This window comes from Phocoena sinus, chromosome 20 (assembly GCF_008692025.1).
Source record: "Phocoena sinus isolate mPhoSin1 chromosome 20, mPhoSin1.pri, whole genome shotgun sequence".
Classification (NCBI taxonomy): Eukaryota; Metazoa; Chordata; class Mammalia; order Artiodactyla; family Phocoenidae; genus Phocoena; species Phocoena sinus.
The window spans coordinates 42,931,862-42,959,101 of NC_045782.1; the positions used below are offsets into that span (position 1 = coordinate 42,931,862).

Sequence of the window (27,240 nt, forward strand, 5' to 3'; positions counted from 1 at the left end):
AGGGTCACTGAGCTAATGAATAGTGGGGCTAGGATTCAATTCTTGGCCACCTGACTCTTGTACAGGCAATCCTTACTTTACTCTGTCTCTCAGGAAGGCAAGGAGGGTCTGAGAAGTCTAAAATACATGTCTGGAGGGGGAATTCCCTGGCGGTCCAGTGGTTAGGACTCTGAGCTTTCACCGCCGTGGCCTGGGTTCGATCCCTGGTTGGGGAACTAAAATCCTGCAAGCCATGCGGTGCACCACACCGCCCCCCCAAACAAACAACAAACAAACATGTCTGGCGCCCAGCTGCAAGTTTGGATTCACTGAAGCAGGGCCCCAAGGAGGGTGACTGGGAACTTAGAAAGATGCCAGAGCAGGTATTTGGGTCCAGAAGCCAAGAAGCAGCTCTGTTATTAGAACGAGGCAACCATGGCTTGGGGGTTGGATGGGGAGGGTGTCTGGATTGGTCTGAGATGGGGTGGGAGCAGCCATGGGATGCCTTCTGTGGGCACAGAGCTTGAATCCAGCCTTGGCCAGGCAGTATTTTGTATGCTGAGCTGGGATGGAGAGTCCACGGGCTCTTACATTTTCTTCTCAGCAGAGAAAGGTGCTCACTTGAGGATGCACTCCCGGACAGAACTTGATTGTCTCAGGCCCAGCTGGGCTCAAGCTCTAGGAGGGCGGGGCCTGGGGCTCTTCACTACCACATCCTCAGTATGCTGAGAATCACCTGGCACACAGCAGGTGCCTAATACATACTTGTGAACGAATGTGAAATGCCAAGGCTGAGCTCATCCCTCCACAACGTTGATAAAAATCTAGGGGTACTTTCTCAGACAGCTCCCCAGAGCCCAGAAATTCCAAGCTATATCATTGTTAAGTCAGAGTGTGGGCTCTGAAAAGCCCATTTCCTTTAAGCCAAAGGAACAGCTCTATCATCTCTCTCTCTCTCTCAATGGACAGAAGAGCCACTGACAAATGTGTAGGAGGAGAAGATTCTGAGCCAATATACTTACTCTACACTCAGTCTCCTTCACTAGAAGAATGAATTTGCATTGATAGATCTACAATCGCTCCACAAATAATAACAATAATAAGAACACATTCCTCTGTGTTTTTCAGATTCCAAAGGCTTTCATATCCCTGGTTTCTAGAATCTCATAAATGTGTGTGTGTGTGTGTGTGTGTGTGTGTGTGTGTGTGTGTGTGTGTGTGTTGGGAGGGGGTAGAGTGGGTTTGGGGGTGAGGAAAAGGGCAGGGAACGGATAGTTATTTTACAGATAAGGAAAATGTGTATAGAGAGGATTTGGAGACTTTTTTTAAACAAGACGATCGTGTTTTTTTTTTAACTTTTTATTTTATATTGGAGTATGGTTGATTAACAATGTTGTATTCGTTTTAGGTATACAGCAAAGTGATTCAGTTATACATGTATCTATTCTTTTCCAAATTCTTTTCCCATTTAGGTTGTTACGTAATATTCAGCAGAGTTCTCTGTGCTATACAGTAGATCCTTGTCGGTTATCCATTTTTAATATAGCAGTGTGTACTGTCGGTCCCAAACTCCCTAACTCTCCCTTCCCCCTGGTACCCATAAGTTCATTCTCTAAGTCTGTGAGTCTGTTTCTGTTTTGTAAATAAGTTCATTTGTATCATTTTTTTAGATGATATATATATATACCATATCTTCTTTATCCATTCCTCTGTTGATGGACATTTTGGTTGCTTCCATATCTTGGCTATTGTAAATAGTGCTGCAATGAACATTGGGGTGCATGTGTCCTTTCGGACTGTGTTTTTCTCCAGATATATGCCCAGGAGTGGGATTGAAGGATCATATGGTAGCTCTATTTTTAGTTTTTTAAGGAACCTCCATACTGTTCTCCACAGTGGCTGTACCAATTTACATTCCCACCGACAGTGTAGGAGGGTTCCCTTCTTGGAGACTTTTTCAAGATCACTTAACTAGTAAGAGGTGGGGCAGGGACCTGAATCCAGGGACCTTCAGACTCTTAGTACAAAGGGGAAATAAGCATGACCTTGAAGGCAAGAGGTCCAGGAAATGGCCACAAAAGTGTTTCCTCCAACTTGTAGTGGTGACAATGAGGAACTGGATAAAAGTGAGGCTTCCCCAAGAGGGCAGACTATTGATGAGAGCACAGGGAAAGGATTCCTATCTTGGGGTCAGCCTGGCCAAGGTCAGTCAAGGAGCCAGATACTGTGACTCTTGCATCTTTTTTTTTTTTTTAATTTTCCTCTTTCTACCGTCTCATCATAGACATTTATTTTTATTTTTTGGCCACCCTGTGCAGCTTGTGGGATCGTAGTTTCCCAACCAGGGACAGACCCGGGCCCTGTCAGTGAAAGCACCAAGTCCCAACCACTGGGCCACTGGGGAACTCCTCTTGCATCCTAAATGGATCTTGGAGAAGATCTATCTGTCATGCATTGGATACCCCTCCATAGTCCTATCACCTGGGGAGTATGGTACTTGGGCAAATCACAGAATAGACACTCAGATCCCCCGACATCGTTGTTCAATTAATATTTTATTAAAATTAACTATCAAGGGCTGCTAAGAAGGCAAAAATAGGAAGAAATTCTTTTTTTTACTGAGAGCCTACTGGGGAATATAAAGATAATAAGCACTCAAGGATCTCACTGTCTACCACAGAGAGGTGATGGTGGAAGAGGTGGAGTGGAAAAAGAAATAATCACAGAACTTCTGCTTCTGGCTATGACAAAGTGACTGGTATGGGACTTGCTCTTCCACAGATAACAACAATACATTTAGATAAAATATTTGAGAAACTGCTTTAGACATTGAATATGACAAAGCAGAATTATAATCCTTGAGGGAAGGGAAACACATGAGATGAGCCCTACATCTGCCGAGCTTTCTGCCTGGGGGAACTTTCTGGACCGCAGTGCAAGAAGGTGGAGCCTAATAAGTGCATGATGGTCTCACTGAGGTGAAGTGCATAGATTACAGTTCAGGGCTGCTGAGGAAGCTGTAATTTGTGGGAAAGGCTTTTAGAGAGGAGGGAGCTGAACAGAGAGGTGCCCCCAGAAATCTGCATGGGTGATCTCCATGGTCTTTGGATAAGGGATGAGCTACACATGCACATGATGAGACTCTATAAGGCTTAGCAGAGAGCAGCTGAGAGCTGACGAGAACACTACAGGTTGTACATGGCTTAGAGATGTTGGAGTTTTAGCTCAGTCAGAATGAAAAGATCTCACTAAACAACTTGGGTACTTAGGTGATACAGAAAGTCCATACCTTAGGAGTAAGGACCATGTTCTACAGTAAAAAACAAAAACACACCCTAAGACTAAGGATAAAATTTAAAATGACCAGCCCTGAAAAAGAATAAAACCAACCTGTCAAGATAACCTGCCAGTAATTTAATTGCCTAATATAACAAAACTCAATAATCTTCAAGGGAAGACAATATACACTCTGAAATGAATAATTCACAATGTTTAGTATGTAATCTAATATTACTATACATATGAAGAAGCAGGAAATTGGGACCCACCATTTTAAAAAAGCAGTAAAGTGATACATTTCCTGAGATGAGTCAGAATTAGCAGACTGAAATTTTAGAATAGTGGTTGTAAACATGTTTAAGGGCTTAAAGGAGAATATAGACATAATTATTGAAGCTATGGGGAATCTCTGCAGAGAAACTGAAACTATGAAAGACAAGCAAAGGGGAATTCTAGAACTTAAAACACAATGTCTGAAAAATTTCATGGCTAGGCTTAACAGCATATTAGAGAGTGCCAAAGAAAGGGTTTGGAAACTTAAAGAGAGATTACTATTTAACTGAAAAACAAACAAAAAAAAAGATTTAAAAAACCTGGAGCCTCAGTGGCCTGTGGGACAATTTATTTTAGATAACATCTAAAATATGGGTAATTGGAGTTTCAGAAGGTAAGGAGAGGGAGAATGGGCAGAAAAAATATTGGAAGAAATAATGGCTAAGGAGTTCCTCTGTTTGGTGAAAAATAAACCACTTATGTATCCAAGAGTCTCACCAACCTCAAGCAGGATAAACATGAAGAAAACCACTTATTCATCTTACAGTCCAGCTGCTAAAAACCAAAGATAAAGAGTACATTAAGAGCAGCTAGAGTCAAACTGAGACAGTTTGAGCAACAAAATAAATCATAGTATTGGATTATAACTCATAGAATAAAATAAATGCCCATGAATTCATACTGATATAAATAAATAACTGAATTTTAAAAGCGAGGAAGAAGGGTGCAGGTCTTCCTTACTATGGAATACCAATTAATAGCTGTAGAAGGAAAAATGGAAGTGGAAAATCACTATTAACCAACCATCACACTAACGAATTGCAATCAAGAACCGTTGATGGATGCTAAAATTAGTGGGTGAAAGTATGAAGAGAAACAGGATATTTGCATAGAATTGCAGTATTATATTCTCATAAAGTATTTACTAATTACAAAGAGCAAGAGAAAAACAGTTATTTTATAGTGAAGAAACCTGGCAGACACCACCTTAACCATGTGACCAAAGTTAACACTGTAAGTAATAAGATGTATTGTCATCATGTACCCCTTGATATAATGTAATGACAAGGCATATACTTTTTGTGATATTCTTGTATAGAATGCCTCAATACAATCATGAGAAAACATCAGACAAACCCAAACTGAGGGTCATACTATACCATAACTGGCCTAATAATTGACACAAAAGTGTCAAGGTGATGAGAAGAAAAGGAAGACTGAGAAAATGTCACAGATTGAAGGAGACTAAGGAGACATGATGACAATACAATATGGGATCCTGGATTGGATCTTACACCAAAAAAAGGACGTTAGTGGAATACTGGCAAAATTCAAATATTGTGTCTAGATTAGTTAATAGTATCATATCGATGTTAACTTCCTGTGTTCAATAATTACAATATGGTAATCCAAATGTTAATAGTAGGGGAAACACTGAAGAATAAAAGGGAACTCTAATATTTTTAAACTTTTCTGTAAGTGTAAATGATTAAAAAAAAAAAAGCCAGAGGGAAAAGACAAGGGAACAAGAATGTAAATGATGGGAAATCCCTGGCAGTCCAATGGTTAGGACCCTGTGCTTTTACTGCCGAGGGCCAGGGTTCGATCCCTGGTCAGGGAACTAAGATACCAAAAGCTGCGTGTCGCGGCCAAAAATAAATAAATAAAATACAATAAATGAGGGCTGACTTCTTATCAGAAACAGTGGAGGCCAAGATAACAGTGGGACAACATCTTTAAAGTACTGAAAGAAAAAAAAAACCCTGTTAATCTAGAAATCTCTATATAAGAAATATCACTAAAAATGAGGATGAAACAAATGAAAGTTGAGCACATATGCTGCCAGTGAACCTTAATTACAAGATGTGCTAAAGAAAGTTCTTCAGGCTGAAGGGGTTGGAAATTTGGATGGCATGTTTTCTGGGCCAGTGCCCACCCCAAGTGGTTGGCACCAGCAGAGCTAGGCTGAGGAGACACTTAGGTGAATGGGAGACTGGTTATATATATATGGGAATTAAACACATAAGTAAATATCGAGGCAGAGATGTAACCAGGCTGTGTGATCTGGATTTTGCACCAGGGCAATGGCAACACTGTTGAGATGGCTTCTGACCTAGAGGCCTTCCAGCAGCTAGGAGAGGTATATTGTCCTCAGGTCAGGAAGCCCATCTACCCACTGTGGGCTCGTTCCTCCCCTGCCTCCTTGCAAATTGCTAATGACACTTCTGCTGATGTGTGCTATTCTTTTGGTGTATCCTAGTGTTTGGGAGGTCTGAGGAGGGAATGCCCATCTCTGCTGAGGGTGGGGCAGAAGGAAGGGGGATATCAGATAAGATTACGTGGAAGAAGTGACATCTGAGATGTTTTGAAAGAGAAGTGGAATTTTCCAGGTGGAAAAAGGAAGTAAGATCAGTCAGACAGAGAGGCATGGCGTGTTCGGGAATGCTAAGTATCTTCCTGGACTAGGATGGGAGATGAGGCTGGACATCAGAGGCAGGGCCAGTTTTCAGGTATCTTGTGTGTCTCAGGAGAGGGCTTAGGGAAGCCCAGGGGCAGCCTGAAAGCCTTTAGGGGAGCCCAAGAGCTGGAGAGATGTCCAAATCCTGCCTGATGCCTCAGGCCTTATTTTTTTTTTATTTTATAAATTTACTTATTCATTTATTTATTTTTGGCTGTGTTGGGTCTTTGTTGCTGTGCACGGGCTTTCTCTAGTTGTGGCGACCAGGGACTACTCTTCCTTGCGGCGCATGGGCTTCTCACTGCGGTGGCTTCTCTTGTTGCGGAACACAGGCTTTAGGCGCACGGGCTTCAGTAGCTGTGGCACATGGGCTCAGTAGTTGTGGCGCACGGGCTTAGTTGCTCTGTGGCATGTGGGACCAGGGCTCGAACCCGTGTCCCCTGCACTGGCAGGCGGATTCTTAACCACTGCGCCACCAGGGAAGTCTTCAGGCCTTGTTTGTAATCATCCTTGGAGTTTCCCATCGAGGCAGCCTGAACCAGCCCCTGCCACTGGTGGCCTCCGGCTCATAGCCCTAGCATTTTGCCCCTTTGAGCCTCCTGAAGTTTCTAGTTTGGGGAGGACCCAGAGAGCAATAGGTAGGATTCGGCGGAGGCAGGAGGCCTTTGAAGAGAGATAAAGCTCCAAAGCCTGTGAGTTTGAGTGGAGGTAGTATATTGACTGTGTCTTGAAACGTTTATCAGATACTTACCCTGTGCAAGCAAGTATTTGTAGAGAAAGGCCCTTTCTGGACATCGAGTGCTTACACAGCTTGAGATGTGGTCCTGTCCTCAAGAGGTTTACAGTTTACCTGAAAACCGAACCAACCCAAGATAAAAATGAGTGAATGATAAAGGACTAAACCGGGGCCTGGCACAGAGTAGGCATTCAGCAGGTTTGTCAATTAAATGAATGTGTGAATGACCAAAACTCAAGGTACAGAGGGCAAGTGCCCACGGAATTCAGGGGAAAGAGAAAGCCGCGTGGGTGCCTCCAGGGACAAGTGCCAGAGGCTCCTGGTTTTTCTAAGTATTCCAAGTGCCCAGCGCGCACCCTGGGACCAGGATGTCTACGGAAGATGCGACCTCGACCCCCGCCCCCCTCTCCCCGGTCCCAGTCTTGCCTTGCGTACCGGCCGGCGATCGTCGCCGGCTGAGCCGAAGTGGCGAGAAACGAGCGGCGGTTTCTCACTTCCCCTCCATGCGGTGGAGGGTCCAGAAAAGTGCCAGAGGGGAGGAAGCGCAAGTCCACGGCCCGCCCCGTTGCGTCCCACCCCCTGCGTCCCCTCCCCTTCGGCCACGGGAAAAGCGGCCGCGGGCGCCGCTGCTAACTGTGGGGCTGGAGGACGCGGCCGAGGCGGAGCGCGGCGTCCAGCGGACGAGATGCGAGCGCTGCCGCTGTGGGCCGCTGTGCTGGTGCTGGGGGCGCTGGCGGGCGTCGGCGTCGGAGGTGAGTGAGGCTCCCGCGCGGCGGGGACGCAGCCAAGTGTGCAGACTTCGAGCGGGGAAACCGGGCGGGCGGGTCCTGCGCGGCTGCGCTCCGAGTGCGCGGGGCCAGCCTGGGGCTGTCGGAGCCCGGAGCTGGGGACCTTCCGGGCCCCGCTGTGGGAAAGGCGAGAGGCTACCTAGGGGTGGGTCCGCCGGGACACCGAAGCCCTTAGCCAGGTTAGGCGCCTGCTCCGGGCGGTCTCAACGTACGCGGTGAGGTGGGCGCATCTCTGAGCCCCGAGTTCAGCCCCGGCTGCGCGTATCGCAGGTGGTCCCGGCCCTCCGAAGGCCGACTGGCTCTGGAAGCCAAGGCGAGCTGGGGCTTCCCGGGGCTGTTCCCGCGCGTTGGCAGAGGGATGCGGTTGTAGCTTCTCGGATGAGAGTCTGTGCGCCCCCGGGTTTGCCGGTTACTCGACATTCCCCTTTCTCTTTGTGTACACTTTCTCCCAAGTTTCTGTTTGGTTTTTGCTTGGTGGCTCCCCGCGGGAACGATTCGGAGGAGGATGAGGGCTCTGCCTCCTACAGTGTCCCCGGGTGGCAGCGGTGCCTCTGCTTCCGGGACAAACCCAGCATCCGAAAAATCTCCCCTGTATGCGAGCTGCTACGCCAGGGGTCCCTGGAGCTGGCTTGGCTCCCTGGCTTTGTCTCTCCTGCTGCTGCACACACTATTAGCTGCCAAGGCAGTTGGCATTCGGCCTCCTTGGTGCTGCGAGGGGCAGAGCAGAGCACAGCCCAAGGGTGCTGCCCGTGATCTTTCTGGAGCCTGGGTGACCCTCGCAGGGAGGACTCTGGCTCCTGGTCCTCTGTGTTTCTCTGCAGAGGACGCACAAGTGTGCATATACCTACTTTTAGTGAAAAGAGTAGTACTCATTGTAGGGCAACTTAGTTCCTGCAGAGGATATTTTTTAAAAAGTAAGATTTATTGCTAAGGCCATTTCGAAGATAGCTATTCATAAATACTTGATGACTTCCTTCAAGACTCGTGCATGTATAAGAGATTGTGCAGGAGAGGGCAACAGCATCATTTAAAAAAAACCACTTTATTGAGGTATGATTGACGTACAAAACGCTGTATATATTTAATGTATATGACTTGAATTTGGAGATAAGTATACACTCATGAAATCATCACAATTTATGACCCATAACTTGATGAAGGAGTTAGAGATAATATATAGGGGGCTGTTTAAGTTATTACTGCTGAAGCTTCCCATGTGACAGATGCTCAAACAGGTCAGCTGATGTCTTTAGCCTGCAGTGAGCAGCCTGATGACTATGGCATGGAATTATGAATCTCCAGCATTCAGCCCTGGGAGAGGTTAGAGCCTTGGTTCAGATGCTGTCTGAATGGAGGAATCCAGAGGCAATTCAGGTGTCTCCTACGGAGATGCCTGCTTCCATGAACTTAAAACATTTTTGCTTTTTTTTTTTTTTTTCCACATCTACAGCTTCCTGAATTTCAGAATGGTTTCTGAATCTAATCATTATATTTTCTTACAGTTTTAGAAGTAAGTAAGGTAACACAAGATAGAGCCTAGCGTGGTGCTTGGATCAATTAGTGAGAATGAAGAGCGTATTTGTTATTTTGGTGTCTCTTTCTCCACCCCTGAGTATACCTTTCGTCGATCTGGTTTTTTTTCCAATAATACGTAGAGGATTCCACTGCATTGACATACCTAAGTTTGCATGAAATATCCGCTTGGGGATCTGTTCACAGATTCATCGTTGTGATTGGGGTGATTCTAGAAGTGGTGATAGGTCGTACTGAGCTAGCCTCAGACTCCCTCTGAGAGGCAGGATAGAGTCATATTTAAGAGCATGGGCTCTAGAGAAGACCTCCAGAGTAATAAGCCCCCCGTAAAAGCAGTTGCAATTGTCATTAAATCCCCCATCTCAGTGTTGGGGGCTGGCTTGCAGGTAACATCAGATCCCTGGGAAGCAGATGCAGGATGAGAGTTGGAGAGCTATATTGGGATACACAGTGTTGAAGGGACAGAGACAGAACTGGGTGGCGGTGGCACAGAGAGGCCACCCCAGAGTGGGAGAGTCTCATATGGGGAATAGAGAGGTTGTTGGAGCGTAGACTTGAGTTTTGGAATTTATGTGCAAAGGTGTTCTTTTCAGCTTCACTCAAGAACTCTTGGGTCTTGTGGCTTCCCCAAATATGGTTCTTTTATTTTTTATATAAATTTATTAATTTAATTTGTTTATTTTTGGCTGCATTGGGTCTTCGTTGCTGCACACGGGCTTTCTGTAGTTGCAGCGAGCAGGTGCTACTCTTTGTTGTGGTGCGCGGGCTTCTTACTGCGGTGGCTTCTCGTGTTGCAAAACATGGGCTCTAGGCACAGGCTTCAGTAGTTGCAGCACGCGGGCTCAGTAGTTGTGGCTCGCGGGCTCTAGAGCACAGGCTCAGTAGTTGTAGCACACAGGCTTAGTTGCTCCGCGACATGTGGGATCTTCCCGGACCAGGGCTCGAACCCATGTCCCCTGCATTGGCAGGCGGATTCTCAACCACTGTGGCACCAGGGAAGCCCCCAAATATGGTTCTTTATTCTAATCTGAGACCTACTGAGTGACAAGTTTTGTTTGCTATCACCATCTAAATTGGTTAGTTCTGAGCTGAGGTGCTGATTTCTCCTCCTGATTTATATCCTGGAAACTCTCCAACTGAAACCCTCTGCAGGAGCCCTCAGAGCCTGGAGAGACATAGGAGGAAGCCTTGTTGGCTGGGGAAGGGGACAGCTGTGATTTAAAGCCAATCAGATGTGGGTTTAATTCTTGATTTTGCCTCTTACTATCTGTCTTACTTTGGGCAAGTGACTTAATCTCTTGGGTCCTCAGTTTCCTCATCTGTAAAGTGGAGGAAATAATACTTCTATGATTGTGCCAGTTAAATGAGATGAAGGCACAAAAAAAGTTTTCAATAAATGGCATTATTCTTCCTATCCTTGGTAACTACAATGTATTGGAGGTAAGGCTGCTACTGCTTCATGCATGAATACAATCCAGGTTCCTAAATGAGACCCATGGGATCCCTTTTCCCATGCCTATGTGACAGGGGACTCCTCCTTATTTCAACCCATTCTGCATCTGAGGCTTGGCATATCTCAGCCACTCCGTCGCAGTAAGAATTCACAGAAGAGTCCAAGAGGAAGAGAGGCCCATACATTTGCTTTATCCATGAGAAAACCTTAAGTTCTGTCCCTGGGAAAAGAGGAAAGTAAAATACATTCACAGGTTTTGAGAAGAAGGACATGTCTATTTTGTTTGACACTCTATGCCCAGTGGCTGACACATAGGTGGCAAAATACGTACCTATGGAAAGGCATCTAGAGGAGATGTGCCTCACCTCGAGATACCCAATATTTGAATGTCTGTATTCATCCATACACGATCCTCAAGTGCTCCATCTGGGCATTCTGGAGGATATTAGAATACAGCCAAGCCCATGAGTTCTTTGGGCATTTGGACCTCTATACTTTTGTGCCATTTAGACCTCTGCTCTGAGGGTGCTGGAAACTCAGGGGATCCTCCGTGAAGTGTTTGCTTTTTCCCCCACCTCCTGGGAGAATATACACAGGAGGGCAGCATTCTTCTTTACCACCTTCAAAATTGTGAGTGTGAGCGGCTGAGGTCTCCTGGGCACAGCATAATTGGGGCAAGGAGGCAACAGTGACGAGGGGGAGTCTGGATATGACTCTGGAATTTCCTAGTAGAAATTCCCCCTCTACAACTGCCCACCCCACTCAGGATCTCTGGTTATCATCCCCTCCCAGCCCTAAGACTCCTTCTGCCCTTGTTGGCAGGGATAGCCAGGAAACATGCCCACAGGACCCACAACTCATGAATCAGCAGACAGATAATTAACTGGGGGAATGACTGAGCGGCTTCAGGGATCAACCATTTGGCTTGACCCACCCCCCTCTGCTGCCCACAGAGCTGGCCTGCTGCGTCACCCCATCGCCTCTTCTCTCTACTCCTGACCCCTGGCCCTTTCTGAGTGGGACAATCATTGTGGCTGATGGAGCTCAGGTCACAAGTGGAAGTGCAGGTGGCAGCAGGGAAATGACACTGCCTGTTCTCCCTGTGTGAACTGCTGGTGTTTATTTAAATGGGAGACTCTGCAGCAAACATTTATAAAATCTGCCTTTCTCTGCATGCACACAGTATCGCCAGGAACACTCTTTTCTTTATAGTTAGTTTATTTAGGTATAATTTATGTACTGTAAAATTCATCCTTTTTAGGTGTACAGTTCTATGAATTTTTACAAATGCTCACAGTCAAGTAACCGTCAGCATAATCAAGATACAGAATATTTCCATCACCCTGAAGAGTTGTCTTGAGCTCCTTGTCAACAATTTCCTTTCCCCACCTTTATTTCCTGGCAGATCTGTTTCCTGTCCCTGCAATTCTTCCTTTTACAGAATGTCATATCAATGAAATCATACAATGTGTATGTAGCCTTTCAAGTCTGGCTTTTTTTTGTTATGCGGTAAGCGGGCCTCTCCCGTTGCGGAGCACAGGCTCCGGATGCGCAGGCTCAGCGGCCGTGGCTCACGGGCCTAGCCGCTCCGCGGCATGTGGGATCTTCCCGGACCGGGGCATGAACCCGTGTCCCCTGCATCGGCAGGCGGACTCTTAACCACTGCGCCACCAGGGAAGCCCAAGTCTGGCTTTTTTCACTTAGCATAATGTGTTCGAGACTCATCCATGTTGTTGCGTATATCAGAATGCTAAGAGGTTATCCCAGGCTACTCTGTCTTCCTCAGGTTCTGAGACAGTTACCCTGAAAGCAGGGGGCTATATCTGTTAAACCCAGATCCAGCTTTCAATTTCTAAATTTTGAAATTGGACAGATGCATTTGCAGCCAGCACTTTTATTATCCTTGGTCCTAAAATCAAATGTGGTCAAATATGGTATGTCACAATCTTTGGAGCTAGAAGCTAAGTAAACTGGGGCTATTCTACCTTTTAAAATTTGGGGTAGCATCTCTGAAAAAACCAACTCACCATAAGTCTTCCTTTCTGGTTTTCTTTCATGTTCCCACAAAAAGACTTCTCTTCCTCCCTGCCAGCATTTCTTAGTTCAGTTAGTAAAGCTATTTAAACATTCACGGGGTGAATGAGGTGGTGTATGCTCATTATATGAAAGCCACATGTTGGAGAGTAAATGGCTGGTTCCCCTCTAATTCTTTTCCCCCCTAATGTTCACTATTAATTAGATGGTGTGTTCTATTCATATTTTTTGTAAAATCTTGCATATGTAATAATTCTTGCATATGCAATAATGCAAGAATTATTGCATTATGTAATAATGCAAGTAATAATTCTCATGGGTGTGTGTATTCCTTTACCTAAACTTGCATATGTAATATGTATATGTAATAATTCTCATGTGTATGTCTATTCTTTTACCTAAACTTGTGTTACATTTTTTCAACTTAACAAAAGCCACTTTTTTGTTCATATAGAGAAAAACCCCTCAGGATGAAAAGAACTGTGGGTCTGGAATTGAGAAGCCGATATGCAGTTCATGGCTCTACAGGCTTTTCTGTCAATTTGCTGGGTGATTTTGAACAAGTCATCTTCCCTCTGGGCCTCAGGCTCTTGGGGTCTCAAGGGCTGCAAACGGGTGAATGTGTCAAAGGCAGAGATGTTGGTTTGCTCTTGCCCTTCCCACACCACCAGCTGGAGAAGTTTTTCCTTTAGCTGATTAATAGTGTGGAAGTCCGTATAAGGATTTCTTTGGGGGGCGGGAAAGGGAGGTCTGCAGTTAAAAACAAGCTTGGAAAACTTCGCCCTGGAAGAAAGCTCCAGAAGTTTGGCAAAAGGCACATTCAGTAGCCACTTTGAAAGTCCCTGTCGTCAACCCTAAATCTGCTTGGTGATGGGATTCTTGGATAGAGGGAACCCAGGTCTGTGAGAACCGCTGATGATTCCAACCCCCTGCTTTAGCCACTGCACGTGATAAACTCCTCCAGGTTCAACCTGGGCTGGAGCCACCTGCAAGGGGCAGGTTTGACCAACTCCTTGGGAAGGTGGAAGAGGAGGGAGTGTGGTGCCTCCATTCTGGGACTCCTACAAATTGAGAATAGACCACACTCTCCTGGGAGATTCCTGAAGGCTGTGGGAGTGGGCTGGACCAAGTTACTTCTGGAGTTCCCCTTGAGCATTGGGATTCCAAGAGGTTACTGGGTTTTGGTGCTGAAGGTGCTTGCTTGTAGAGAGCCTGGCATGCCCTGGGGAGCCTACATTTAAATGAATGCAAATGTAGAGACTGAGACAGAAGAGAAGACATTTAAAATTAGCTTTAGTTTTTTTTTTAGCTTATAAAACGAATTCAACTTTTTGTGGGGGGAAAAAGAATTCAAGGACATTCTCTGGCCATCCAGTGGTTAGGACTCAGCACTTTCACTGCAGTGGCCAAGGTTCAATCCCTGGTCAGGGAACTAATATGCCACAAGCTGCATGGCACGGCTGGAAAAAAAAAGAAAGTCAAGCAGTACAGAAATAGAATAATGTAGAAAGTACAAGTCCCTTGTAGTCTTGTACTTAAAGATAACCGCTGTTGACAGTTACTCCAGAATTTTTTTCCTGTGTATATGTCACCATATATAATGATTTATCATTATTGTTGTTTCTCAAGCAGAGTCATCCACAATAGGATCATTGTCACTTAATAATATACCGTGAGCATCTTTTTATATCAGTGCATGGCCTTCCATTACTATTTATGCCAAGAGCTGTAACTCTAGCCAGAAGGCATATTGCTATGTGGATATACCTGAATTTTCTTAACCAGTTCCCTGTTGGTCGACATTGGGATCACCCCCAATTACCTGCTACTACAGATAAAGCGGCAGGGGACATCCTTGTTCATTATTATGCACCTTTGTTCAAGTGTTTCTGCAGGCTGAATTTCTTAAACGAAAGCTGCTGGGTCGAAGGACACGAATATTTTAAATTTTAATTTTAATAGGTTTTCCAAATTGTCCTCCAAAATGGTGCGACCAGTTTGCCTTCCTACCAAGACAGACTGGAAGCAAGGGCTGGTGACAGCACCACCGCCTGCTGTTTATACCCACAAGATATGAGCCTCAGGAGGAAAAGTAGCAGAATTGGACAGTTGAATGCCAAGGAGGTCACCAAAAGGGTACTGCTGGGCTGGGCCTCAAACAGAGCTTGGTATGGACTTGCCTCTTTTCTATACTGAATGAGTCAGATGGGAGGTGGGGCCTGTGCTGATAAAATTTTCCAGAACTTGAGATGCAACATTTGAATCAAATATTAGTTAGGCCATTAGGGAGAAATGGACATGTGTGCAATATTTGAGGGTTCTTGGGCCCTGGGATGTTAGGCTTCCTAGAGTATTAGTCAGCTTGTTGATGCTTTCTGTTTGGAATATATATACTTCCAGGGCTGGCAGCAGCTTGAAAATCATCTAATCTAATACCGTTTGTTTTACAGAGAAGCACAAGGGGAGGTCCTGAGAGGTGAAGTGACTTGCCCAAGATAACACAACTAGTTTAGTGGCGTTGGTGGGGTCTAGCCCTGGGGGCTCCTGTCTCCTGGCCAGTGATTCTTCACTGTATCCTGTAGAGACCAAGGACCCTCTCTCATCTGACCCTGAGGCGGGTAGGGGTGTGTGGGGGGGATGGGCATTCCTCGTGCAGGAAGTGATTTGCGTGAAGGTAAGTAGGAAGGAAACCAGCATTTACTGAGCATCCACTATGCTATCCGTGGTTCTTTCATCTGTGTTATCTCGTTTAATCCTAACAACTCCTGAGGTAAGTATTCCGCCCATATTTGGGAGCATGGGGGAAAGGAAGGTCTCCAGTGCTTGGCTGATGTGGCTGGGTTGCACCCGTTAAATAGGAGGGAACACTTATAAGTTCTCGAATAGAGATGTGACAGAGACTCAAAGAGTCACTGGAGGGCTTCCCTGGTGGCGCAGTGGTTGAGAGTCCGCCTGCCGATGCAGGGGACTCGGGTTCGTGCCCTGGTCCGGGAAGATCCCCCATGCTGCAGAGCGGTTGGGCCCGTGAGCCATGGCCGCTGAGCCTGCGCGTCCGGGGCAAAAAAAAAAAGAGTCACTGGACCTTAGAGAGAGCACCAGAGAGATGAAGGGACGTGCCTGAGGTCACACAGCCAGTGGAGCTGTAAAAGTGGTTTTAGACCTGAGGTCTCCTGTCTGCTGTCCCACCACCATGCTTCCCCCACCACATCCACTGTTACACTGTCCATCGTTTACTCCCCCTGCCCTCAGGGTGTTTTCCAGGGGCTGGGTGTTAATTTTAGATAATAACTACACAGAAGACAGGACTCTGTCCTTTTTATGCAGTGTTCAGCATAAAACATGGCGACTTAATTATCCCAGTTGGAGATGATAACAAGACATGTTCTGGCTTCGCTTACAAGGGCAGGGCCTACTGGCTGAAGAAAGGTCAGTGAAAGGGCATGGCCAGTGGTCAGTACATTTGAACTTTGTCCAAGGGGATCCACTTGCTCAGGGAGAAATCCTTCCTGTCTTTCGGTCATGTCCCTCATGCCAGTGGATCAGCAAGTCCTCAGAGAACATCTAGGGTCTAACCATGCCATGGATACCACTACCATCCAAATCCAGCCCCCTGCCATCTGCTGCCTGGATGGTTGTAATGCTTCCTAATTGGTCTCCTTCTGGTCTTGTTCCCCTACTGTCTGCCCTCCTTTCGTGGCCAGGATGATCTTCTGCTCACCTCTGCTCGCAGCCCACCAGCGGCTTCCCACCACATGGAGAGTGACAGCCACACTCCCTACCATGGCTACTGCTTCCCAGTATTATGGTCTCTGACTGCGTTTCCAACCGCCTCTCTATCTCTCTCCTCTTCCCTCTCTCTTCCTGCTGTTTTTTTAAGAGGCTGAGGACCATCTAGCTGCTGTGGGTTCTTTCTGGAATACTCGTCCCCTAGATCTTCCCATGACTCACTCCTTCATATCATTTTGAAACGTCACTCTGAGAGGCCTTTCTTTAAAGGAGACACCCTCCCCTTACCGATGCTTTGTCCTGCTTTATTTTCTTAGTGCCTCGGCCACTTTTTGAAATTGTACTTTTTCGCTGTGTATGTTTTGGCTTTCTGTTGAGCATGTTTGATTTTCGCTAAACTCTAAGCTCCACAAGAGTAAGGGGGTTGTTTATTTCATCAGTGTGTCTCCAGTACTTAGCAGAGTGCCAGACACAGGTAGGTGCTCAGTGAATATTTGTTGAGTAAGTGAGTGGATGAGTGAATGCCAACACCATTGATATATGTTAGTAGAAAAGTATAAAAGAAAAGTAAACACTTTTCTGTTATCCATAGGTGGGTTAACCATTACAAAATGGTTAGGCTGGCTTTTATCAATCATGCAGAGTATTTCAGAGCAGTGTTTCTCAAAATCATGTCATATATGCTGTGGAAATGCAAATCCATTTTGTATTATTAGCTTCTTGGGGCTGCTGTAACTGGGTGGCTTAAAACAGCAGAAATTTATTCTCTCTGGAAGCTAGAAATCTGAAATCAGGGTGTCAACAGGGCCATGCTCCCTCTGAGACGCTGGATGGACTCCTTCCTCATATCTTCCTAGCTTCTGGTGGTAGCTGGCAACTCTTGGCGTTCCTTGGCTTCCAGCTACATCACTCCGATCCCTGCCTCTGTCTTTATACGGCAACGTTCTCGCTGTCTGTCTTCACGTGGTGTTTTCTTCTTATGAGGACATCAATCATATTGGTTTAGCACCCACCCTAATGACCCCATCTTGATTACATCTGCAAAGACCTTATTTCCAAATAAGATCATAGTTGTAGGTACTGGGGGTTAGGACCTCAGCATATCTTTCTGGGGGACACAGTTCAACCTGTAACACATTTTAATATTGGTCGAGGCAAATTGTACACAAACGGCTTCTGATGTTAAGTACCATATTTAGTTGGCTCTGATGCACTTTTTTTTTTTAAACATTTGAAAATCCCTGAAATCAGCCTGCCTCCTGTACGGTAGTTTGGACTCCCTACTGCTTTGGGAGATGCTTACTGAAGCTTTCTGCTCAGAGCACAGAGGTATGTGTTACCTTGAATCCCACCTTCCTGCCTTCTTCCCCTTCCTTGGATTACTGAGCTGCTGCTGCATGTAAATGAAAGAACAAAAATAAGATAAACTTTCTTAACAACTTGTTCTAGAGAAACCACTTGTTGTATCCATAGCACCGTTAGCCTATGTTTTGTTCTTGGATGACTCACCCAGCCAGGTGACTGCAATGGAAGATCAGGCACTGCCTGAGTCACCCAGTGTCCCCATGGACCTATTTGAGAAGTCACTAGTCAAAGGTCAGTGGCGGGGCTGGAGACCCAGGCCAGAACTCCTCCCTGCAGATAGTAAGAGAGATGCCCATGGTGTTTGCGGTATGGACAGTCCTCCCTCCCACTGAACACCTCTTCCTCTGACTGAGCCCTCTCCTGGAGTCCCCTGGCCTCACTAGGGTGGCCCGTTCCTGTGTTCTGACATCCTGTCTAATTGGACAGCATATCCTCAAAATAGCTCTCATTGACGCATTATGACTTCCACTGGTTCCAACTCCCTTCCTTGTTCCCTTTTTTTCCTCCATTTTCCCCACCCTTTGTCTCTCTTCTGGTTCTGTGAATTGGGCTGATGTGTCAAACTACAGCCTTCTACTTCTACTTTCCAGGCAAAGTTCTTTGCTGGTCTTGTCTATGTTTTCTAATTGGCCTTCTCTTCTTGGCCATCCCTCCTAGACTATATATATATATATATATATATATATATATATATATATATATTTATTTATTTATTTATTTATTTATTTATTTATTTAACATCTTTATTGGGGTATAATTGCTCTACCGTGGTGCGTTAGTTTCTGCTTTATAACAAAGTGAATCAGTTATACATATACATATGTTCCCATATCTCTTCCCTCTTGCGTCTCCCTCCCTCCTACCCTCCCTATCGCACCCCTCCGGGGCCGTCACTTTTGATCCCCTTCCTTCAGCTGCTTGGGCCTCAGGATACAAACAGCAACAATAAAAACAATAGCAACCATAGCAGCAGCAGCCCTCATTGAGAACTTTCTGTCTTGCCAGCTGTTGTGCTCAGAGTGTGACAGGGATTGGTTGCTTTATAACTACACCGGGAGGACCAGGGCCAGTCCTCCTGTTGCCTCGCTGTGGCTAAGCTGTCCAAGGAAATGGGTGCTAGGGGTTGTTAATTCGTTTCAGTGACAAAGTTCTGATGAAGATCCTTGATTCTCCAGCAGAGCCGAGTCTGGGCCTCCGAGGCTGAGCAGGAACGTAGGCCTTATGAATGACTGGAAACAGAGGCCCAAACTCCTTCTACATGTTTTGGGGGAGGGGTGGCCTCGGAGCAGCGCTCGCATGGCCCAGGCGCAGAGACTTCTGATGAGTCAGTCGCTTTCAGCCACTGCATTCCGGGGAACCTGCCCTTGGTCACAGGTCTTGGTGGGGGGCATCCCAGGAAGCGGGTGGTGGGCGGGGAAATCATTGATTTTCATGAAATCAACCTGTGATTCATTAAAAAGGAGAGGTAAGGGGAGCTGGGTAACCGTGACTCCCCAGCCATGACTTCCTAAAGAACAAGTCCCAGCAGCTCATAGCATCCTCTGGGGTCAGGGACTGCCCGTTCACTGCGGGGGTGGGGGGGTAGGGGGGCGGGGGGGCCTGCTGTTGTTTATTTCACATCTGATAAGGCTTGCTTTTGTGGCTATGAGTCAAGGACTCATGGGGAAATGCTAATTTGAGAATGAATGGGTGGCTAAATGGATAGACTGGGAAAAGTTTTCAAAAAATAATTAGCGCCCACACCTCCCACAGCCCGCTTCTCTCTTCTGACGCTTCCTGCGATCTTGTGCGTCTCCTCTCCCTACCGAAAATCCATGTCACTTATGTCCAGAAGTACTCCCATGGATGTAGAGTCTCATGGAAACTTCAAAAGGGGATGCCTAAAATAGTGCAGGATGTGCTTCTCTCAGAACTCTTCCAATAAGGCAGTGAAAGGGGGATGAGTTCCCATCTGGCTGAGAAAAGAGCAGTTGTGAGCTAACAGCCGGCCAGGCAGCCCATGAAGGGAGAGGCCCTCTGGATGCATTGCTGGTTCTGAACATTCAGGCGTTCTGAATCTGGCAGCTCTGGGAAGATTGGCTATTTTCCCTTCAATTAGAGACAGTACATGGCTGAGGGCCACCCCAGCTCAGAGGTGGCCTTGGTGCCTTAGGGCCAGGTCTGGAACCACTGCCGTAATTTCCACCTCGCAGTCCTTGTATGGCATGCTTAGGTTGGAGTCCATCAGAGGCTGGAGCCCCAGAGGTTACTCAGGGGCTCGCAGTAGCATATCACTTGAAGAATTTTAGGGTTGGGAATGGCCTTTTTTAAACTAAATTTATTTATTTATTTTTGGCTGCATTGGGTCTTTGTTGCTGCACCCGGGCTTTCTCTAGTTGTGGCGAGCAGGGGCTACTCTTCGTTGCGGTGCGCGGGCTTCTGAATGCGGTGGATTCTCTTGTTGCAGAACATGGGCTCTAGGCACGCGGGCTTCAGTAGTTGTGGCACGTGGGCTTAGTTGCTCCGCGGCATGTGGGATCTTCCTGGACCAGGGATCGAACCCATGTCCCCTGCATTGGCAGGTGGATTTTTTTTTTTTTTTTTTGCGGTACACGGGCTTCTCACTGTTGTGGCCTCTCCCATTGCGGAGCACAGGCTCCTGACGTGCAGGCTCAGAGGCCATGGCTCACGGGCCCAGCCGCTCTGCAGTATGTGGGATCTTCCCGGACCGGGGCACAAACCCGTGTCCCCTGCATTGGCAGGCGGACTCTCAACCACTGCGCCACCAGGGAAGCCCTGGCAGGTAGATTTCTTAACCACTGTGCCACCAGGGAAGTCCTGGGAAAGGTCTTTGAAGTTAGACAGACTCAGGGCTCTGAGGAAATGTGGGGCTTCCAGAAGGCGCTTCAAGGATTCCACATATAATCTAGTGTTTTGTGGAGAACAATGAAAATTTAAATCGCCCAAGGAACAGTTTCAACCCATTTGCCTGTTTTATATTGGAATTGTATGCATAATTTGGAGAAATGAGCTCAGTTGCTTAAAAAACAAAACAAAACTGATCTAGTCCAATACCTCTCAATTTGCTCTAATATATATTTATTGAGCATCTCCTTTGAGCAGGGGCTGAGGCTGGGCTGGGCAGGACAGGCCTCAAAAGGCTTAAAATCTATTGAGCGGCAGTGCTGTTAAGGCAGATACATAAATAATTATAAGTTGGGAATATTGGAGTGAAGAAACTAAGGCTGAGAGGAATTAAATGACTCATCCAAGGCTATATTATTAGTGGGTGACTCAGTTAGGACCACAGTCTACTGACTGTGTGTGCACCTTTTCTGTTAGGTCACTCTGCCCTGAGATGGATACTGTTAAAGTGTAATTTTCAAAGAGTTAAAAGTATGATTCTCATACAACTATAAAATGAACATGTGTCAAAGATTTCATCCGACTTAATGAGGGAACCAATAAGATGTTGACTAGTTCAAAAGAGAATTCAAGTAAGGGAGTTATAGTCAGTCAGTCAAAGGAATGCTGAAATCAGTTACCTAACAGATTCAAAATTGGTTAATGTTCTACAAGGCAATAAACCTTAACCTTTGGGGGTTACCTTTTCTACCGGACAGAAATCATTTATGTTGCTGTTGGATAAGAATCATATATGTTGCTCTCCATTGTTGTTGGTTTTCTACAGGTCAACCTCTGTTCTTACAGAATCATAAGATAGAAGTCAAACAAAGGTACACATCCCTGGAAAATCAGATAATCCCTAAGCATGGTGGGTCTACTAGTCAACCCTTTGCATTACCTTGAAAGGACACCCAGTACTCCCTTTGCCTATTTCCACATTTTGGATAATTTTTCTTAACAATATTTTGTGTATGTGTGTACACACGCATTTGCTGGGTGTTGTTTTTTTTTTTTTTTCCCAGATGTTGAAAGGGAGTTCAGCCACGCTCTTATAAAAGGGACTGAGACAGCTCTGTAAGAAGTTTCAGGGACACTGGGAAAACATCCCAGTGATGAGGTTGATTTCCCCCAAATATATTTGCTGGTCTTATGAACTGGGGGCAAGGGACCACTTTAGAAAATTGGATCAAGTAATTGTCAAGATAATTGGGTCATAGTAGGAATGGGTCTCCCTCATTCTGCTCTTTGCACAGTCGTCCCTCGGGATCTGTGGGAGATTGATTCCAGGCTTCCCTGACGACCAAGGATGCTCAAGTCCCTTATAGAAATAGTTTAGTGTTTGTATATAACCTTTGCACATCCTCCTGTATTCTATAAATCATCTCTAGATTACTTACAGTACAATGTGAATGCTATGTAAATAGTTGTAAATCCAATGTAAATGCTATGTAAATAGTTGCTGGCACGTGGCAAATTCAACTTTTGCTTTTTGGAACTTTCTGGAATTTTTTTCCTGAATATTTCCAACTCGTGGTTGTTTGAATCTGCGGATGCAGAACCCACGGATATGGAGGGCTGACTGTACTGCAGAAGGCCTTCCTGGGGCACTGGAGGTTTACCTGACTGAGGCCAGGAAGGCTAAGCTGGGGGAAGGAGGGAGGTTGGGGGCTTCTGTCCAGGCAGATGTCTGGGGTTTGCTTCCTGGTTGGGCTTCTCAAGGCTCTTTTCATGCCTTTGGTTGTCTCTGCTCCTCCCTGCAGCTTTTTCTCTGTCCTTTGACAGTATGAAGACTGTTTCACACTTGAGCGGCATTTTGTAGTGTACCCAGTGCTTCTCCTTTACCTCACTGACTTCTTTGCACACATCCTATGAGACAGATATCATTATTTCATGGAGGTTAACTAACTTGACCAAGGTCATGACACCTAGTAAGAAGAGCATTCAGAATTCAAATACAGGTCTTCCAACTCCAAAATTCCATGTTCTTCCAGCTTATATCAGTCAACTTTTTCTAATATTTCTGCGGTTTTCCCTAAAGCATTCTATTTACTTGGATCCCAAGATATATGTATTGGGAAGCTTGAGAAGATTTGCTTTCCCCTGGCAGGCCAGTAGGACACTGCCATGGTGGTCACCCCCACCCCCATATTTAGACCGTGTGTTAATGTTAGTGCATCCGGGCTCTGAATTCCCTGTGTAGCGGCTGTGACTAAGTCACTAGAATAATTGGAGAGAGGGTACGTTGCCATGGCTCTGGGCCTGAGATTTTCATTTGTACAATGTAGGTGTCAAATCAGTTGTTAATTAAATCTTTTCCGTCATTTATGATCTGACACTTGCTCCATCACTTGCCAGCACAGTGACCTCATCAATTGAGGGCTGTGATGAGTTTCTCCTGAGCTTCCTCATTCTCCTTCTCCCTTACCAAACAGCCTGTGTTTGGTAAATGTCTATGGGATGGGTAAGGTGTATTTGTGTGCATCTGAGAGCTGTAAACCTGGGCATTTGGGAAAGCTGGGAAAGGATGGGGGCAGACCAGGTACTTTGTCATGTCAAATGAGATACTAATGCCTCTGTCTCTCTGTTACAGGGCCCAACATCTGTGCCACACGAGGCGTGAGCTCCTGCCAGCAATGTCTGGCTGTGAGTCCCATGTGTGCCTGGTGCTCAGATGAGGTAAGGAGCAGATATCCGACTTTATTTCTTCCCCAGACTTAGCTGCTTTTGTGTAGAGACAGACCCATGGGGATATCTCCTTCCTCCTAAGTATACAAGCCCCTTGTCCCTTCTGAGCAAAACTAGGGAGAAGCCTTCCCACTGATGGGCGTCGAAGGGAGCTGTCATGGGCTGTTGCTGGGAATGCCATCCAGAGTGTATTGCGTGGCCCCGGCCTTAGGCAGAGTGGTTAGGCCTGCTGGCCTCTCTGTAGCCATTGCCATCCTTTACCACACTTTGCTTGATTTTTGTTGGGGTGCAACACCCCCGAGAAGCAGGGCCTCGGGTCTCAAAAAGGGAGGCATGAGAGGGTTATAGGTACAAAGGGGATGCTGGCTTATGAACATTCCAGAATTTTTAAAAGGCAAGTAAGAGAGGGATCTTGCGCTTGTCTGGGGGGCTGTTTAGACAGAGGATCTCTTCTCTTCCCTTTTCCTGTCTGATGACCCCCATGGCTTTACATTTTCCCCTTTCTTTCTCCTCTTCCTCTCCTTCCTTCCTTCTCTTGGGAAGGTGTCAATGAAAGAAAGAGCTGGGCCAATTTGGTGAGGCTGGGAGGGTGACAGGAAAGGGTTAGCTGTGTCTAGGCAGATGATTTGTTGTGTCTGGGGCCCTAGGGAATGAGTGTGTCTGAGGGAATGGCTGTGTTTGTGGCTGGGATGGGAATTTGGAGCTGGCAAGAGCTGGGGGGTGAGTGTGGCTGGAGAAGGTCCAGTGACCACAGAGTCTGGGGCTGAGTCATGGGCCTGGTTCCCGGCAGGTGGTTACCTGAGCTCCTGGCCTGGCTGCGTGTCAGCCACCTGAGGTGCCCTCTCTGTCCCTGCCCTCTGCAGCTCCGTGACTGCTCTGACTCAGGCCCTCATTCTCTCCGCTTCTCTTCCCAATCTACTGAGTTTCCTAAAAAGGCAACCTCCCTGGAAGGCTGGTGGGGGGTGGGAGCCGAGAGGCTGTGTTTATCCCTCAACGAGAGGACAGCCAGAACGACAGAGGCCAGCCCAGCACACTGTGTTGGCCTCTGAGCAGTTCAGCACGAGAACTGCTTCCAGAGGCAGCTGCCCAACATCTGGGCCACATTGACTTCGTTTAGCAAATGAGATATTCCCTGGGGCTGGGAGTTGGGGGTGGGGCTGGGTTGAGTGAGCCCTTCCCCTCCACCCCGCAGGTTCTCCACCCCTCTGGGCTGAACTGGCTGCTCAAGTGTGATGTGGCCTCCTCCCTTCTCATTTGCCATATGCTCCTTCCCTTGGTCACCATCGTGATATTATTAAGCTTCTTTTACGAGGAAGTTGGAATTCTGCAGCTGAATCCTCGAAGAAGGGAAAGCTGGATGGGGAGGGCGCCTCATTGGATTGGATGGCCTGTAGCTGGTTGGAGCAGAGGGGTAGCCAGGGCAGAAGCCCTAGTATCACTCAAAAGATGCTCCCCTCTCTTCAACCCAAAGCAAGACAAAATGGAGAAACTGTGGTTCAGAGGAGTCTGGGATTCTTGGAATGTCTGTCACCTGTCTTGATCTGCATAGGAACAAGCCAGGTAACTGGCCTGCTGAGGCCATGCTGAGGCCTGACCAGACAAAGCCCTTAGGTCATGTGACCAGAATTTGGAGATATACAGAGAATATTTATTGATGGCCGTGGTGAATTTTTTCCCATGGGGCATACCAAGGTGGGAGGAGGGAAGAAGGAGGGTGGGAAAGGTACCAGGTAGGATCAAAATATAATGTAGGACTAGCCTAGGGATGGGGGATGGAGTCAGAGAGAAGATGGGTGTATCCAGGACCAAAGAAAACTAATGAGAGGCGATAGGTGGTCCAATAAGATATTTTCTAGGAGGATGGAATTTAAAAAGGAAAGTGTTTTTTTTGTTTTTGGTTTTTTTGAGTGATAAAGTCAGATTTATTGCTCTGGATTGAATCAGTGGACAGGACCTAGGGAGGGGGAGGGGGACACAGGAAGTTAGTGAAGCATCCTCCAGGCCTTTGCTGAGTTCTCAGCACCCTGGGGAAGTGGGAGGGCCAAGGGCTTAGTGAATGACTACAATTATCTCTCTAATAGGGGAGGAAGGGTAGCAGAGGAGACCAGTGTGGGTTAACATTTGTCAACCAGGGAGAAATGGGAGGTGGGAATCCCGGACTGTAACTTGAACAGGACTGCTGTTTTTTTCCTGAGGGCTTCCCCTGCACTGACCAAGTTTAACTGCTGAAAGTGTCTTGGCTGTTGATTTTAAAAACCAAAAGTGAACCATCTGGGCCACTTTGCATGTGATTTGTTGAATAATCAATCCTGGAGAGCCCTCTGCTCCTGCCTCTCCTGCCTTGGCTGTTACAGGCAGAGTTGGCAGTGCCTGGAAAAACAACTGGTTGGGCTCAGCTTTCCCTGGTCCTGGAGGACAGCAGCTCTGGGTGTGGATAGCAAGCCCTTGGCTGGGTAATAGGAAAACATAGCCAGTGTGGATGAGTGCAGAGTTTTGGGCTCATCTGTATAGGGTGTGTTCTTGGGGGACTGGATACTGATATGGGCTGGGGTGGTGTGCTGTCTCTGGACTGTGAATCCGGCAGAGAGGCTGGCTTCACAGAGAGGTTCAACTTGTGGTCTTGGCCTTCGTGGCATCATGTTGGGATCTAGAACCTTCCACATTTGCCTGCTGGTGAGAATCACCTAGGGTGCTTGTTAAATGTAAGGGTTTCCAGGATGGACCCTGAACCTATTGCGTCAGAATGGGTTGTTACAATAGCAAGTTTGGCAAATATTGCTAATTGAAGGGGCTGATCATTGGGGTCATGATGGGTGGAGCTGGAGTTAAGGTTGCCAGATAAAATACAGGACACCCCAGTTAAATTTGAATCAAACAACAAATACTTTTAGTATAAGCATGTCCCAAGTACTTTTAGTATAAGTATATCCCAAATATTTACCAAATTTGGCAACCCTAATGTGGAGAGAAATACTAGGAATTCTTCTATAGTCGTGAGTGCACGTCAGAAGGTAGACCTGCTCACACTCAGCCTGACATCCATGGATAAAACAAGAAGAAAGTGTTTGGATTCCACAAAGAAGAAGACTCTAATAGGACTTACTTCTCATTTTTCTTCTCTGCCTTTTTGGTGGGGGGAGGTTTAGGCCACTGTTTAATTCCTTTTTAGTCACTAATATAATTCCATTCTCACTTCTCTGCTGCTTTTTCTTTCTTCCTATTTTTTTTCTTAATCTGGAGGGCAAACTCTCATCTTGAGTGTTTGGCCCCAATTTGTTATCATAAAAAAAAGGCATAATATTAAAAGTGCTCCTCCCTCTGTAAACAGTGGGGTGTGAGTATCAATAACCATAAACTAAAATGGTTTTAGTTTTTCCTCTCCTTTCTGTCCCCTCCACACCTCTCTGTCTCTATGTTCAAGTGATTTCTTGTCCTTACCAGATGTCAAGAGAACCATGTTCATTCTTTTGGATTGGAGGCATTTGTTAGCACTCTGGGGAAATAAAATGTACCACGACCTATGTGTTCCTTGTCCTCCAAGAAAGAGTATGCAATAATAGCAGTAGTTAGAATGGTAATAGTAGAAAAGAGTCGCCTATTTGAATCTATTTGTTTATATCAGATCAAAAGGATTTGAGTATATTTGACTTTCGTTGAGATTTTTATATTTTGAAAGCATTTCCCATTCACAGCTTTATCCCCTGTCCCACCCTGTGAAATAAGTAGAATAATGACAGTTATTCATGCTGTCCTTTCCCAGTTTCTAAAATGGGATTAATGGAGAATGGGACTAGGAGCTGAATTCCCGCCAGGAGAGGGCGGGAATTCAGCTCACCCTGCACGTGGGTTGGGACCTCCCACTACTGTGCTCTGGCTCTTCCCCTGGGTCTTGGTTATCTTTGCCCTTTTTGTGTAACATCTGGTTTCACTGGGAACTGGAACTTGAACACTCCTCCCCCCCTCCTTCCAGCTTTCTCTCTGAGTAACCTGGACACATTCCTTTTACCTTCTCAGCCTGGGTTATTAAGAAAGGAATGTGGCCCAG

General features: G+C 46.3%; 1 protein-coding gene across 3 annotated transcripts in view; it reads left to right on the top strand.

Annotated features, from left to right (window-relative positions):
* The first annotated feature begins 7,366 nt into the window (after positions 1–7,366).
* ITGB3 (integrin subunit beta 3) overlaps positions 7,367–27,240 on the top strand; it is a 56,000-nt gene continuing 36,126 nt past the window's right edge. For all 3 annotated transcript variants that reach the window (XR_004347616.1, XM_032617235.1, XM_032617234.1), the window contains exons 1-2: positions 7,367–7,477; positions 23,101–23,186. Coding sequence is in view for 2 of the 3 variants with exons in the window: in XM_032617235.1 (XP_032473126.1) it covers positions 7,411–7,477; positions 23,101–23,186 (153 nt within the window). In the remaining variant the exon portion in view is untranslated. The remainder of the gene's footprint in view (positions 7,478–23,100; positions 23,187–27,240) is intronic.